Here is a 17,263-nt window from a genome sequence, read left to right as displayed (position 1 = left end):
CCTCGTCTACTGGGGTCTGTGACCGAGCACTGGCTAAGGCACTTCTGCCAGTCTCTGCCTCCATCACCTGTAACTCAGGGATTATTCCATCTCCATGAGCTCCACGTGTCCAGTGCTCCTGGCTGTAGGGCTAGGATACCTTAAGCCATGAGACGCAAGCCAAGCCAGTGTCCTAGGAGGATACTGTAAACGTCAATCCATATATGAAATCTGCTTGTTTTTATGGACTTGTCATGCCTAATTACAGAGAAGGCGATGGCACCCCACTCCAGTACTCTTGCCTGGCAGATCCCATGGACGGAGGAGCCTGGTAGGCTGCAGTCCATGGGGTTGCAAAGAGTTGGATGCGACTGAGAGACTTCCCTTTCACTTTTCACTTTCATGCATTGGAGAAGGAAACGGCAACCCACTCCAGTGTTCTTGCCTGGAGAATCCCAGGGACAGGGGAGCCTGGTGGGCTGCTGTCTATGGGGTCGCACAGAGTCGGACACGACTGAAGTGACTTAGCAGCAGCAGCAGCATGCCTAATTAAGTTGTATTTGCCTTTATACAAGACATCTATGGTATGATCATAGATACAGATTTGATTTTTTTTCAGTTATGTTCTAGTAGAAAGGAGGACAGATTCTAGTTCAGTCTATAAAAACTTGTAGTCATAGAAGGTAAACCGATTAGACATGGGGCATTTTTTATATTATTTAACTATTATTTTCAGTGGTGCAGACATGACCACTCAACATATATTGTTATACTAAAGGGATTATTATTATTACTACCTTTTCCTGATAGCTTATTGTGTATTAAAATTTTTAAGAGATTTTTTTCCTGAATTTTGAAGAATTACTTAGAATGAGATTCCATTAAAAGACAATTTCACCTAGTTTTTTATAAGCATAACCTGTTAAATCAAGCAGAAAAGACCAAGGAGCCAGAAAGAAGAAGGATTTTATAAAAACCCTAGTTCAAAATGGGACATTAACCACAACTAAATTTGTTTCATTTAGTCTAGATAATCAGTCCTTGTTATCTTGATCTTGGGTTAGTTTGGAGTCCAAATTCTCAAAGTGGATGAATTCTGGAACCCTGATTCTATCCCTTGGTGGTCTGAAAGATGTTCATTTGTTGTGAGTCTATCAGGTTTACAGGAGTGTCTGTAACCAAGAGCCTATTTTCCATTGTGTCAAGTGTTAATGGTACCCGTTAGAGTTCTTTGATCAGGATCTTTTGATGTTTCTTCTAAGAGACCCAGTTACTGATCTGTGGCTCTGGGAGGGTCTCTAGGAGAGCATGAGAGAAAATCAGAAACCACTTGCTGATGATAAGGCCAAGTTGCTCTGATTATCTTCTCATCACAACCAACAATATCAAACTCGAGACAACTTTAGTATTATAAGAAGTTAGTCAGTCCATGGGTTTGGTGAATATCCATCATCTCATATAGCTACAACATTGTTGTGGCTCACTTGCTAAGTTATGTCCAGCTCTTTGTAACTCCCTGGAGTGCAGCATGCCAGGCTCCTCTGTCCTTCACTATCTCCCAGAGTTTGCTCAAATTCCTGTCCATTGAGTTAATGATGCTATCTAACCATCTCATTCTCTGCCACCCCCTTCTCGTTTTGCCTTCAGTCTTTCCCAGCATCAGGGTCAGATACAACATTAATGAAATGCAAATATAATATCAGTTCAGTTCAGTTGCTCAGTCATACCTGACTCTTTGCGATCCCATGGGCTGCAGCATGCAGCACACCAGGCTTCCCTGTCCATCACCAACTCCCGGAACTTACTCAAACTCATGTCCATCAAGTCAGTGATGCCATCCAACCATCTCATCCTCTGTCGTCCCCTTCTCCTCCCACCTTCAATCTTTCCCAGCATCAGAGTCTTTTCCGATGAGTCAGTTCTTCACATCAGGTGGCCAAAGTATTGGAGTTTCAGCTATATATATGTTTTTTCCTTGTGATGAGAACTCTTAGGAAAGAGGGGCATTTTAATGCATTTCTTTGGTTATTAGAAGACTGAACTTTTAAATTCTTCCATGAATTTCTTCTTCATGACTTTTAACTATGTTTATTTGGAGAGTCACTTTTTAATGTTGATTTGTAACACATGATATGAAAGGATAGTAAAAATGTGCTTCATTCCCCGCCACCCCCACCCACAAAAAATGAAGAAGCTAGTCAGTGACTCCCATTAGAGTAACTATATATTATAGACAGTGATGGCACTAAAAACTCTCCAGGATCTTTTAACTTGTCCCATGAAGAGTGTTAGGATTCCTACCAACGGAAAAGGGCCTTTTAAACCTAGAAGTAGAATATTTCTTTTAATAACTCATTGGCCATGATCATGCCATTCTTTAACATGAAAGGGAGCATGCCTCTAACCAAACTGACAGGTTCATAACTGCTGAAGCATCTTTATGAGACATGTCATCCTTGAGAAGGTTGAGTTTTTCTTTTTTTCATTTGCCAGGTCTTTTTTTTTTTTTTTTAACTGAAGGCTTTATAAATAGGACAGCTCTTACAATAGTAATAAGCCAAATAAAAACTTACAGAATGCCAAAAGTACCTAATTATTTCTAGCATCCCCTATCTCATAACATGATGAAGAAAGCTCTTTGATGTTACCCAGTGGCACTCTGAGAAATGCCAGAGATGGTTTAGATATAAAATACATTTTTTTTAAAGTTTTATTAGTTTGACTATGGGGTGCAGATTTGGGGAAGGCAATTTCAAAGGAGCTATCAGGAGACACAAGATATAAGTTCTTAGTGCCTAAAGACAGAAAATAACTGCAGCTTGGTTCAGAACTTTCCTGTGTAAACAAGTATGCAGACTTTTTCAATAACCCAACTATGCCATCTTGAATGCCTCACCTCTTTGGTCTGAAAAACTACATAAGCCAGATTTAAAATAGAGATGTTTTACATTTGCTTTCTCCCTTTTCATAATAAACTGTTTATATTAGATGTCTTCAAAGTGGCAGATTTTTAGGAAACATTAAGCTCCAAACAAGAAAAGCTCCTTTCCAAGAAAGGAAGGAGAAAAAGGAGCTAGCTGTGTGCATTGCAGAGCTGTGACCACCCACAGAGTATTGTCCTGCTGATCCTTAGTCAGGACTAATAATTTTCCTTTGGCGAAAGAAAGACTCTTTTCACATTAAACCTGTAGACTCACAGTCACAGGGAAATCAGCGTTCACATCTTCAGCCCCTGAGCAATGTAAATTCAGAACAGAGAGAAGATTCTGGGAGATGGTGGGTAGCAGGATTCTATACCCCCACACAGACAGCAATCTCACTGGCAGAATCTGTCCAGTGTAACTATTTTGGAACTCTGGAGTCTGATGAAGGCTTGCAACCGTCAGAGGAAAGCTTGGATGGTAGATTATGGTTATTTTTGGTCATTGTCAGCTCTTAGCAGAGTAGCAGCTACCCTTTTCTTATCTCCAGCCCTCAGCAGGAAGCTATACATGTGTTCATGGAGCAGCTTGTATGCAGCTGGTGGGAGCTAGGGTGGGCAGCAAAGACTCTGTCCTCCAGATATTGGGGGATCTATGTTTGGATCACTGTTACTGATCATGGAGTCACAGACACAGAGACAGCTGTTGTTCTGCACCCCCAATTGTTGAACACCCCTCACTTTCCAGCTGGAGTGGCTTCCGGGGAGTTAAAGGGTTGCTACCCTTCCCCTTCCCTGCTGTCTTTCTCCCCATTTGGGAGTCAGATATGAAGACATTCCAAAGCAAATGCCTATGTGGAGGAAATTAGAAGGTCACCATGCGTGAATTAGAGCAGCTACAGCAGCACCCAGAGAAAGGTACAGGTTCAGAAAAGACCTGAGACCTAAGGTTGACACCCCAGCAAACAGACATTCTACAATTAAAAAAACAAAAGCCAGCAAACCTCAGGAAGGGGAAGAATCTGATTTCCAGGGTTGCTTCATTGTTAGGTTGCAATGTACAGTTTTGAACAACAACAGCAAAAGCACAGTGGATACAAAGAAGTCGGGAAGTATAGCCCATTCCAAGGAAAAAAATAAATGAACCAACAGAACCTTCCCTGAGAAAGACCAAATGGCAGAATTGCTAGACAAAGACTTTAAAACACTGGATAATTATAGTAGCTTAGTATTATTGTAAAACCAGTTAGTAACTCCACTTTTTGGTTTTTACATGATTCAAGGAAATAATGCATTTTTAAAAATTATTAGTCTAAAAGCTAGTATTCTTGTACCTTTGGCTTAAAAACTCCATGTTCTATTTTCTCTATACTTTATGAAAGTGATGCATTGAGAAAACAACCATCATTTTATGTTTTTGGACACATGTAAAGATATAGATTTGTATCTGAAAGTATAGTTTGTATATGTTTGTGTAGTTTTGTAACTGAAAGTGTTGGGGTGGATGCAATGCAAGCCATAAACAAGCAGGGTTTTCGTACATTATTGAAGTTAAATTGGTATAAATTTAAATTAGACTGTTACAATTTTAGGATATTATATGTAGTCCACATGGTAACCACAAAAAAAAAAAGTTACAAAATATACACCAAATGAAATGAGAAAGGGCTTAAAACATTTCACTGCAAAAAAAAAAAAAAATCAAACACTGAAGAGCATAATTTGGGAAATGAGGGACCAAGAAACCTAGAAGGCATGTAGGAAAAAAAATAGAAAAACAACACACGTTAAGTTCCCCCCTCCTTACAATAATTATTTTAAATACAAAAGGGTTAAACTCTCCAATCCAAAGACAGAGATTGGTAGAATGGAAAGCAAAAAAAGCTATGATCCAACTATGTGCTGTCTACAAGAGACTCACTTTAGATCCAAAGACACGTGGACTGAAAGAGAAAGGATATTTTTACACCTCTGCTCATAGTAGCATCATTCACAATAACGGAAATATAGAAGCAAGCCCAGTGTCCATGAGTGAATGAATGGATAAACAGAACATAGTATATGCATACAATGGAATAACATCCAGAGTTTTTGAAAAGAAAATTCTGATATATTCTACAATACAAGTGACACTGAAAAACATTATGCTGAGGAAAATAAAGACATACGGTATGATTCCACTTATATAAGATACTTCAACCTAATGGGCACACGTTTGAACAAACTCCAGGAGATAGTGAAGGAAGGCTAGCCTGGCGCCATGCAGTCCACAGGGTCACAAGGACATGACTTAGCAACTAAACAACAACAAAAAGAGTTGTCAGAATCATAGAGCTAGAAAGTAGAATGTTGGTTGTTAGTGGACGGAGGGATGGGGAGTTATTGTTTAAAGGTTAAGCAGAGTTTAAAAGAATTTTAGTTTTGCAAGATGAAGAGCTCTGGAGATATACGGTGGTGATGTTTGCAAAACAGGATGAATTTACTCAGAATCACTGAACTGTACATGTAAAAATGGAAAAGATTGTAAATTTTATTATGTGTATTTTACCACCATAAAAAATGGAAGATAAATTCCTAATTTAGAACAACTCAGCAAAAACTCACAGGTCAGGTTTAGCGGTGCTAGAAACAGGGATGTCAAAGAGATACTAAAACCTCATAGACAAAAGGGTCGTCATGTTCCTGATCTAGGCCTGTTCTCAGCTGACCTTTTTCTTAAAACATCTTTCCTCTAATGTTGGGCTTCCAAGGCGGCGCTAGTGGTAAAGAAGCCGCCTGCCAATGCAAGTAGATGTAAGAGACACAGGTTTGATCCCTGGGTTGGGAAGATCCCTTGGAGGAGGGCAAGGCAACCCACTCCAGTATTCTTGCCTGGAGAATCCCACAGATAGAGGAGCCTGGTGGGCTGCAGTCCATGGGGTTGCACAGAGTTGGACACGAGTGAAGCAGCTTAGCACGAGCACACCTCTAATGCTGGTGTGAGAGATCTGAGTTACCATGGTCACAAAGATCAGCTGTGACAGAGGACTGTATCAAGACGGTAATGATGACCCTGCATGCGAGACAGCAAAAGAGACACAGATGTATAAGACAGTCCTCTGGACTCTGGGAGAAGGCGAGGGTGGGATGATCTGAGGGAATAGCATTGAAGCATGTGTATTATCATATGTGAAACAGATTGCCAGTCCAGGTTCGATGCATGAGACAGGGTGCTCAGGGCTGGTGCACTGGGACAACCCAGAAGGATGGGATGGGAGGGGGGTTCAGGATGGGGAGCACATGTACACCCATGGCTGATTCATGTCAATGTATGGCAAAAACCACTACAATATTGTAAAGTAATTAGCCTCCAATTAAAATAAATAAATTAAAAAAAAAACAAAAACAGAGGACTGTATCAGTGATCCAGAGTGATGGACAGTCAGTTTAGGAACAGATTCAGGAGCAGATTCAGGTGGTTAGACCATAAAGCCACTCACTACTCAACACTGCCGCCACCCACAGGGAAACCAATGGTAGTGCACAAATCAATACTAGAAATAGACTTAGTCCTGAAATACAGACAGTTAAAAACAAATAAACAAGAAGTAGGCATAGTTGGCGAGAACAAAGCTCTGTCCGCCCATTGTGAAGTTCTCAAGGAGTGCTGTTCTGGGGCAGCACACTTTGTCAGGTCTCCTAAACAGAAGCCCCCAAAAAGAAACGGAAGGAGAAACTAGTTTTCACTCCTAATTTACAAACACAGGGGCCCACACATACCTGTGTGAGGAGGAAGGAAAGCAAAGTTACAAGGCTGCAGTTAGTATCTCACTAACAGAAACAGTAGTTTGTGTGATTTTTTACATAATTGTAATACGTCCAACAGTCATCTCATCAGTATTGCAAAAGTCAGAGATAAAGTTATTTTCATGAGAGGCTAACTTCGAAGAACTGACCCAAGGATTCATTTCTGTTGAGAATTTGAGCAAGACACAATGACCTTTATGTTGGGGAGAATAGCAGTTTCTGCCACTTGAACATAATGGGACCTTGCTTCTCATTCAGAGCTCACGGACTGGGAAACTGTACAAGATGAAACCATACTTCCTGCCTGAAGTAATTTTTTAAATGATAATAACATAAACTAAGGCATTCCCAGGTGGCTCAGTGGTAAAGAATCTGCCTGTCAATGCAGGAGACGCAGGTTCGATCCCTGGGTCAGAAAGATCCCCTGGAGGAGGAAATGGCAGCCCACTCCAGTATTCTTGCCTGGAGAATCCCATGGACAGAGGAGCCTGGCAGGTCGAAAAGAGTCGGACAGGACTGAGCATGCATACACACTATATAAACTTAAAAAAAAAATGCTCTAGCCAAATCCTCTTCCTCTCCTTGGTTTCACTTTCAACCTTGGCTATGTCCAAGGTCACAGAACCAGTCTTCCATATTCATTCAGGAGTGGGAATGCCCCTGTATGCACAAGAACTGAGTTTGTTGTCCCCTCTCTCCATCACTTCCATGATAAAGGAAAAGAACCCGCCCATCTTCACACTTTTGTAAATCAAGTTTGTTTGACAGTGAATTGTGGGGGTTAATGATAAAGTCACCAGCATGCTGAGCTCAACAGAATTAAACTCGCAGCCAGAGGTGAGTGCAATTTAATGATAAACAGATAAAGCAAGATGCTCAGAGGAGTATCTTGTACAAGGATCTTCTCCAGCCTCTTTTAAGTGCTGTCATTGGAAAATAAATATGCTGCATTTGGGGGTTTTCAGGCAGAGTTCCTGTCAGACACGTCTCAGCTGTCGTCAATTGAATGAAGACACTTTCCTATTTCAGTAATTTAGACTTCAGCGATTTTTTTTTTTATGTTCAAGCTAAAATAAGCCACCTAAACATAGGATAAGAGCTGATACTAAAATTATGAAGTTCTATGTTTTATTTATTACTGCTGGGAATTAAGATATCATTGCCTCCTCCCATGGGGTTCCATTTCCTGCCCCCAAGCTCCATGTGCCAGAGACTTAAATAGCAAAAGAAGACATCCTTTAGAGACCTGTAAGGTGGAAGAATATTCCAAATGGGTTTTAGGAGCTGCCTAAATATGTCTGATTAGGGGGTGGGAGGCAAGGCAGGAGTTGAACTTTGGACACATGCCAATTCCACCCAATCTGAAAATTTAAGAAGAGCCAACTTGGCTGCAGCCACTCCTGTACTTAGTTCCAAAAGTAAATCAATAGGACAGGATTGGAACCTGCAGGTGGCATGAATTAATTGTCTTCAGGGTTATTGGTAATACCTAAATGACTTTGTAAACTAAAAGTACTCCATAAAGATGTCATTATAAGTACCTCTGTCATTGGAAGGAGCATGATTGATAATGGTAAAGTGAATTAAGGAAACAAAGTTGTATGTTATCTTATTTTTTTCACAGGAAGTAAAACATATCAAATTAGTAAATGTTATATGGTAGAACCATTGAGTTAAACCCCATCAGAGAAACAAACAGTTCATCCAGTTGCCCTAGTTCAAAGGACACCTCATTTTATATATCATTTGTAAAGCTTCCCTCTCCTGCTTTGAATGTTTCTCTTTTCTTTATAGGGACCAGAATGCAGATTTCATATATACATTCATTTGGGGGCTTTGACTCTTATTTGTTAAATAATACAGTTGCCAACATAGCTTCCATCAGGGGATTTTTGAGGTTGTATCAGAGTTCCCATATGTTTTCCTGACTTCTTTGAATAGCAAGCAGGAACCCACTGATAACTAACCTCTACTGAGTCCTGAGTCCAGGGTCATCGCTGTGTGTTCAATGCTTCCCATACATTTACTCATTTACTCTTTGCAACAACCTAGTAAGGGTAGGTATACTGTCATTCTTGCTTCATGATTTGAAAAGCTGAGGCTCAGAGGCCTGAAATAACTTGTCCAGAGAGTCGGCCTTACATCCATCCAGTACCACAAGCCGCGCATTCACCATGTTTTGTCCATGTATGTGCCCACAGTACCTATGTAGAGAAGCATCAGTGACGAGAACAGCCAACGTTGTGTTAACGTGGTCTCTTCTCTTTTTCACCCCAGTCCCCACCTCTGTTCTGACCACATGTCAACTCTTCCCTTCATCTTCTTTTCCGAAGGCAAATATGCCATGCGAGACCTGGTCCACCGGCTTCCAGGTGGGAACAACAGCAACAATACAGCGAGCAAGGCCATGTCGGACGACACGGTAACGGCCGTGTGCTGCACCCTTCACGAGGTGATCACCAAGAACATGGAGAACGCCAAGGCCTTACGGGACGCCGGGGGCATCGAGAAGTTGGTCGGCATCTCCAAAAGCAAAGGAGACAAGTAAGTCAGGCAGTGACCTCCTAAGGCATACAGCTGGTGTTGGCAGGTACAGGTGGCACCGTGGGAAAGTATCTGCTTGCCACTGCAGGAGACACAAGAGACAGGGATTCAGTCCCTGGGTCAGGAAGACCCCCTGGAGAAGGAAAAGACAACCCACTCCAGTGTTGCTGCCTGGGATATCCAGGGACAGAGGAGCCTAGCAGGCTACAGCCCATGGGGTCACAAAGAGCTGGACATGACCGAGCATGCAGGCACACACGCACGGACACGGTTCCAAGTGTGCCCGACGACCCTTGGTTTTGGGTAACGCTGCTGAGTGTCACTGGGAAGCATTAGTGTCTGATCATCAAGAGATGGGAGACAGCAGATGGTTTCCAGTCTTCCCACCCCACAAGGAAAGCAGGTCTTACTAGTAATTTTGATCTGACAACTCATGACTTGGTGACTCCTGGGATGTTGATAAGGTAGGCTTGACAATCCAGCATCCAATCTAGTGACCTGCATGTGGGCTTTCCTCATAGCTCAGTTGGTAAAGAATCTGCCTGCAATGCAGGAGACCCCGGTTCGATTCCTGGGTCAGGAAGATCCACTGGAGAAGGAATAGCTACCCACTCCAGTATTCTTGGACTTCCCTTGTGGCTCAGCTAGTAAAGAATCTGCCTGCAATGCAAGAGACCTGGGTTTAATCCCTGGGTTGGGAAGATCCCCTGGAGAAGAGAAGGGCTACCTACTCTAGTATTCAGGCCTGGAGAATTCTATGGTCTGTATAGTTCATGTGGTCGCAAAGAGTCAGACAGGACTGAGGGACTTTCACTTTTCATACGCAAGAAATGACCAGATTCGTGAAGGTATTTTGTGGTGGTTGTTCCAGTGTGGCTCCAGATCCAAGTGTTGATGATGGATCCACGTCCTTTGTTTTCTGTGCCTCTTCAGTTCTGCATAGCAAGGCATGCAGAGAGGATGGGAGAGAAAACAGTGACAGAGTCAGAAAAAACTTAGTGCTTAACTATCACCTTCCCTTACCAACTGTGTGTCTGGGACAAATTATGTCATTTAACAAGTCATCATGCTCATACTTTCCAATCTAAAGACAGCAGGAGGGACTGTCATAGAAGACTTCCTGGAAGAAGTAACAATCACGTCTTAAATACTGAGTAGGATTTTCCCAGGGATGGAAGAAGTAAAGAAGGAGGGCTTTTATGCCAGTGGATTAAAGAGAGAGAGGGTTTATATCAAAGGAATGCCACCACCACAAATAGTAAGTTTGATTTAAGAACCAGTGGTATTTTTACTGTATGTAACTTAAATATATCTTCACCAGCCACAGGATTGGTATATCCATGAGCTGTCAATTTTACAAAAACATTCACTAACCTTAATTAAATTTAGACTTCTGGAAGTCCCTCAATGTAATCAAATACGATTAACAGGGTAAACCTTTTGTTATCAAGGGTCTACTTCTTGACTTCATTCCCTTTACATCTAAACGCCAAGTAAGTTTTCTTTTGTTATTAAAGTCTTTAAAGGATGCACTTCAAGGCTTTTGGATATTCTCTCATTTCATTTAATTCGAGATACTATCATTGTGCAATAAAAAAGAAGTTTCAGGGGTTCTGTTTAAGCGCCCTGAGACCTCCAGATAGGTTCAATCAACAGTTCAGTATTAGGATTTGAACTTTCCATATCAAATATAGAGAAACCCCATTGGACTTGTGGAATAATTGCACAGTACAGATGGTTGACTTGAATTATACCCTATAATGTTGTACTTGCAGTAAAATGCTCTTCTTGGCAGGAACCACGTGGTTCTCTTGTTTATTTATTTTTTAGGACTGGGCGGAGGGGAGGTCTTTCCCTGAGGCCTTCTGTGGGCTGAGCCTGCAGGGCTTATCCTGGGGCCACCAGCAAGGTCAGGGAAAGTGCCACAGGCTTTGATTTTGTCTGTTTTTGGCTGTGCTGGGTCTTCGTTGCCGCACTGGGGCTTGCCTCTGGTTGCAGCAGGCACGGCTGCTCCCTACTTGCAGAGCCTGGGCTTCTAATTGCAGTGGCTTCTCTTGTTGTGGACTCCAGGGCCCTCAGGCTTCAGTAGCTGAAGCTCCCAGGCTCTGACTCACAGGCTCAGAATTTGTGGTACACAGGCTTTGTTGTTCCAGGGTACGTGGGATCTTCCCAAATCAGGGATCAAACCCGTGTCTCCTGCAGTGGGAGGTGGATTCTTTCCCACTGAGCCACCAGGGAAGCCTCGGTTTTCTTTTTTATATGGCTTCAGTGGCTGGTATTGTTCAGTCACTCAGTCATGTCTGGTTCTTTGTGACCCCATGGACTGCAGCACTCCAGGCTTTCCTGTCCTTCACTTAGCTTCACATAGCTTTAGTGGACCTTGGAAATCTCTAATTGAAATGCGTACCTGTTTTGGGCATTAGAAACTTAATATGTTGATGCTTTTCTTAAACAAACGCACATGCATACACAATAAAACCATAGTCCACTCTGATATCATTGTCTGTGTTCATGAGACGTTCAGAGAAAAAAGTATTGTCCCTGAATCATAAAACTGTCGAGTTTTGGGAGGTTGTTATATGAATTCCTCCCACCTGTGTGAGCATCCCTAGTAGTGAAGTAGTGAAGTCGCTCAGTCGTGTCGGACTCTTTGCGACCCCGTGGACTGTAGTCTACCAGGCTCCTCTGTCCGTGGGATTTTCCAGGCAATAGTCCTGGAGTGGGTTGCCATTTCCTTCTCCAGGGGATCTTCCCAACCCAGGGCTCGAACCCGGGTCTCCCGCATTGTAGACAGACGCTTTACCATCTGAGCCACCATTGGGCCTTAAATAGAAAAAATGCTTTTATCAGTCCTATGGTCAAAGAAAATTATTTGATAGAACTAATTAAAAACTTATTTGAAGAAACTATCCATGAAGTCATATATAATGACATTGCCAATCCAGAAAATAATCCTGTTAGGTTTATTCCCGTCTGGATTGTTGCTAACGGGAGGTTCCTTTTACTACAAATAATCTCAAATATATGCTTTAAATTGACTGAAAATTTCTTCATGGAATAGATACTCATTTCGTATCATTGTTTCTTTACCTTTCCCTCAGTGTTTAGCAGTCTGGATTTATGAATTTAATAAGAAGTGTTGAACCCACTTGAGTCAAGCGTTTCCTGTTTAGAATTCTCCTGATTAGTCTCATCCATTCTGTTATGTGGTCGCCTCTTTTAGATAGTGGCTAATTTGGGGTCAAAGCAAGGTTTTTGTAACTGGCCATATCCTCATCTCCCACCTGCACTTCAGTTGAGTTTTGCTTCTCACTGCTCTTAAAATGCATCCAGAAGAATTACGTTGGGTCTTAGCACTAAACTCACCATTTGTCACTCGATTCTATCATGACAGTATATCTGAGATTCCCATGGCCTTCTAGAAGTGTTTTAATGAAATAAAAATACTTTATTGAAAATAAATTTTTCGGAATTGAAGATGATTTAATAACTGGAAAAGGGAGGAATATCAGTTTGCTCTAATTAATTCGTAAAATGCTTGCAGACTTGCCCTCCTCCCAAAACTACTCAAACTTTTGTGATCACATGAGAAAACAAGATGAACAAACATGTATAGCTATGATTCTCCCTTTTATGTATTTATAGGTTTTATTTCTAAATATGCACAGGCTTAAATATGCTATGATTTTGATGAGTCAAACTGCAAGTGCCAATCAAGGTGTGTTTGAACTGTGTAACTCATCACATCTTGCCAATACACTGGAACAATTATTCTGGAATCCTGCAGCTGGAATGACTGTGCTGAAAAGCCACAATGAAATCGCACCAACTGAGATTCTCAGCCACCCCTAATTTGACAAGTCTAGCGAAGATCAAACATTGTGTAATTGTTAATGACTCTTATAGGAATCTTATACTTACCGTTTTGGAAGTCTTGATAACTTATATTACTCTTTTCACATCATTTTAAACACACAGCGTGGACATTCTGTCATATCCATCCGTTTCAAAAGTACATTTGTGTTTTTTCAGATTTTAACAGTCGTGTGGGAAATAGTGTTGAATGTGTCACTGTATTTTGTCATAAGACAGAAAAGCCATTAACAGTCTCAACTGTTACTTGTCAGTAAGGAACTGTGTTTGTGGCTGAGGTTATAATCACTTGTCACATTAGAAGCACTCAATTGTTCAAGTCCTTCAGTCAACAGTTATAGGTTTTCAAGTAGCCATTGCATCAGACTGGTCTAGTGGATGAATCAAAATTAAAGTCTAAAAAGAAAACAGTATTTCTTTGACCTTCATCAGTTTTTATAACACTGTAGTATACCGGCATGTTAATTGAGAGGTTAAAAGCTGCAATTCATTCCACATTCTCTGTCTGTATTTTGAAACTAAGCAAGAAGTAGAAAAAAATTACAGCCTCAGAGGACTTTTTGCATACTAAAATTTTCAACTGTATTATCACCACCTGAATATTATGTTCCTCTAGAGTTGCTTGACTTCTGTGATAGATACATATCTAGCTAGCAGTGATAAAATCCAGCAAAACATAGCTTTTAATCTTTGCTCAGCATTGATTATATAAGAATAGTATGTGAGGATCATCAGAATTGCAGAGCTTCTCCCCAAGGAGCCTACACCAACTCCCCAGCGCCAGGAAGACCAGCCGCCCGCTGGGAGAGCTGCAGGGCTGTAGGAAACATGAGTCTGCTTTTAAGGGCCTCACACACACTCTCATTCCAAGGCTGAGCACTGAAGCAGCAGTTTGAAAAGAGCCTGGATCAGAGCACTTCCTGATCTTACAGAGCGCCTCAGAGAGGCAGGAGGCAGCTGAGACTCCCTCTGGGGACAGAGATGCTCGCAGCAGCCACTTTGGGAAGCTAGTTCTGCTTTGCAGACACTGGTGCCAGCAAGTGCCATCTTGGAGTCCTCCTTCTAGTTTATCAGCACCAGAGGCTTACTTGCCCACCAGCCAGCCAGCCTCACTCCTGGTTCTCCCTAGGTTGAGAAGCTAGCTGTGCCCGGACCAGTAGCATCCATACAGGGCCTGGCAGCCAACCGGACCATGGTCCAGTCCACCTACCGTGCATCCATAGTAGTTACCACCGCTCCCCTCCCCCCCCCACACACACACACACTAGAAGGGCTCCCATGACCCACAGGGAGGCACCTCCTAGAACATGCAGCCGTGGTAACCGCAGGAGAGTATGCTCCCAGGCCTCACAGGATATCTACAGAAGGCCACTCCTCCACAATCAGGAAGTGTAACTTCAGACCTGCTTAATACATAGAAATAAAGACAGAGAGTAAAGCAAAACGAAGTGACGGAGGAATATATTCCTAATAAAGGAACAAGGTAAAACCTCAGAAGAAGAACTGAGGGAAGTAGAAATAATCTACCCAATAACGAGTTGAAGGTCATAATCACAAAGATGCTCAGGATAATGAACACAGTAACAGGTTTAACAGAGAGTCAGAAAATATAAAGAAGAATCAAACAGAACTGAAGGGCACGACTGTTGTTGTTCAGTTGCTCAGTTCTTCCTGGCTCTCTGTGACTCTATGGACTGCAGCACACCACGCTTCCCCATCCTAGACTGTCCCCCAGACTGACGTCCACTGAGTCGGTGATGCCATCCAGCCATCTCATCCTCTGTTGTCCCCTTCTCCTCCCGCCTTCAATCTTTCCCAGCATCAGGGGCTTTTTCAGTGAGTTGGCTCTTCACATCAGGTGGCCAAAGTATTGGAGCTTCAGCTTCAACATCAGTCCTTCCAGTGAATATTCAGGACTGATTTCCTTTAAGATTGATGGGTTCGATCTCCTTGAAGTTCAAGGGACTCTCAAGAGTCTTCTCCAACACCACAGTTCAAAAGCATTAATTGTTCAGCTCTCAGCCTTCTTTATGGTCCAGCTATCACATCTGTACATGACTCCTGGAAAAACTGTAGCTTTGAGTATACTTGTATAACTTTGAATATTTTTGTATAACTGAATTTTTTTAAAAATACACTAGAAAGAATGAGTAGTATATTAGATGATACAGAAGAACAGAACGACAAACTGGAAGACAGTAGTGGAAATCAACCAAGCTAAACAAATAAAATATTTTTAAATGAGTGTAGTTTAAGATACCTTTAGGACAACATCAAGCATACTAATACTGGCATTGTAGGGATCCAGAAGGAAAAAAGAAAGAAAGGGGCAGAGAATTTATTTAAAGGAATAATATTAATAGCTGAAAACTTCTCCAACCTGTGAAAGAAAACAGACATCCAGGTCCAAGAAGTACAGTGAGTCCCAAACAAGATGAACCCAAAGAAGTCCTCACCAAGACACATTAAGATGGCAAAAACTAGAGATAAAGACAGAGCTTTAAAAGCAGCAAGAGAATAGCAATTAAGTATGCACAGGGGAACTCCAATAAGTCTCTCAGCTGATATTGCAGAACAGAAGAGAGAGGCAAAAATAAGCAAAGGGAACCTAATTAAACTTAAAAGCTTTTGCATAGCAAAGGAAACCATCAACAAAGTGAACAGACAGCCTACTGAATGGGAAAAAAAAATTCATAAATGATATAACCAACAAGGGGTTAATATCTAAGATATATATATAATATTATATATATATATCACACAACTCAGTAAAAAACCCACTTAAAATTAGGCAGAAGACTGAAAAGACATTTTTCTCCCCAAAGAAGACTTACGGATAACCAATAGGCACGTGAAAAGATGCTCAACGTCACCGGTCATCAGGGAAATGCAAATCAAAACCACAATGAGATATCACCTCACAGGTATCAGAATGGCTATTAAAAAGGACAGAAATAACAAGTGTTGGCAAAGATGTGAAGAAAAGGGGCCTCCTGTACACTCTTGGTGGGGATATGAATTGGTACAGCCGCTATAGAAAACAGTATGGAGGGTCCTCAAAAAATTAAACATTGAACCACCATATGGTCCAGCAATTCCAGTTCTGTATAGTTTCCTAAAGAAAAAGAAAAACACTAATTGGAAAAAGTATATGAACTTCAGTGTTCATTGCAGCATTATTTATTACAATTTCCTTCTCCAGGGGATCTTCCCAACCCAGGGCTCAAACCATTGCAGGCAGACCCTTTACCATCTGAGCCACCAGGGAAGCATATTTATTACAATATATATGTATATATTGTATATATACATATCAATATATACATATATATTGTATATATACATGTAGTAAATATGTTATTTACCACAATATGTGTATATATATATACACACAAAAGAATATTACTTGGCCTTAAAAAAAAATAAAATATTGTCATTTTCTACAGTATAGATGGACCTAGAGGGTATTATGCTAAGTGAAATAAGTTAGAGGAATACAAATACCATATGATTTCACTTGTATGTGAAATCTGAAAAACAAAAGAGAAGAACAAGCATACCCAAACAGGAAGAGACCCACAGATACAGAGAACAAACAGGTAGCTGCCAGAGGAGAGAGGGAGGGGGTGCTGAGTGAAATGGGTGAGGGAGATTAAAAGATACAAAATCTCAGTAGCAAAATAAATGAACCACAGGGATGAAATACACAGCAGGGAGAATATAGTCAGTTCAGTTCAGTCGCTCAGTCGTGTTCGACTCTTTGAGACCCCATGAATCGCAGCACACCAGGCCTCCCTGTTTATCACCATCTCCCAGAGTTCACCCAGACTCACGTCCATCGAGTCCGTGATGCCATCCAGCCATCTCATCCTCCATCGTCCCCTTCTCCTCCTGCCTCCAATCCCTCCCAGCATCAGAGTCTTTTCCAATGAGTTAACTCTTCGCATGAGGTGGCCAAAGTACTGGAGTTTCAGCTTTAGCATCACTCCTTCCAAAGAAATTCCAGGGCTGATCTCCTTCAGAATGGACTGGTTGGATGTCCTTGCAGTCCAAGGGACTCTCAAGAGTCTTCTCCAACACCACAGTTCAAAAGCATCAATTCTTCGGTGCTCAGCCTTCTTCACAGTTCAACTCTCACATCCATACATGACCACTGGAAAA

General features: G+C 41.6%; 1 protein-coding gene across 2 annotated transcripts in view; it reads left to right on the top strand.

Moving 5' to 3' along the window:
• Window positions 1-17,263, top strand: part of CTNND2 (catenin delta 2) — a 1,103,557-nt gene that overhangs the window by 1,037,241 nt on the left and 49,053 nt on the right. For both annotated transcript variants that reach the window (XM_040262515.1, XM_040262516.1), the window contains one exon: window positions 9,019-9,229. In XM_040262515.1, the coding sequence (XP_040118449.1) occupies window positions 9,019-9,229 (211 nt within the window). The remainder of the gene's footprint in view (window positions 1-9,018; window positions 9,230-17,263) is intronic.

This window comes from Oryx dammah, unplaced genomic scaffold, assembly GCF_014754425.2.
Source record: "Oryx dammah isolate SB20612 unplaced genomic scaffold, SCBI_Odam_1.1 HiC_scaffold_20, whole genome shotgun sequence".
Taxonomy (NCBI): Eukaryota; Metazoa; Chordata; class Mammalia; order Artiodactyla; family Bovidae; genus Oryx; species Oryx dammah.
This window is presented reverse-complemented; position numbering and strand designations above follow the sequence as displayed.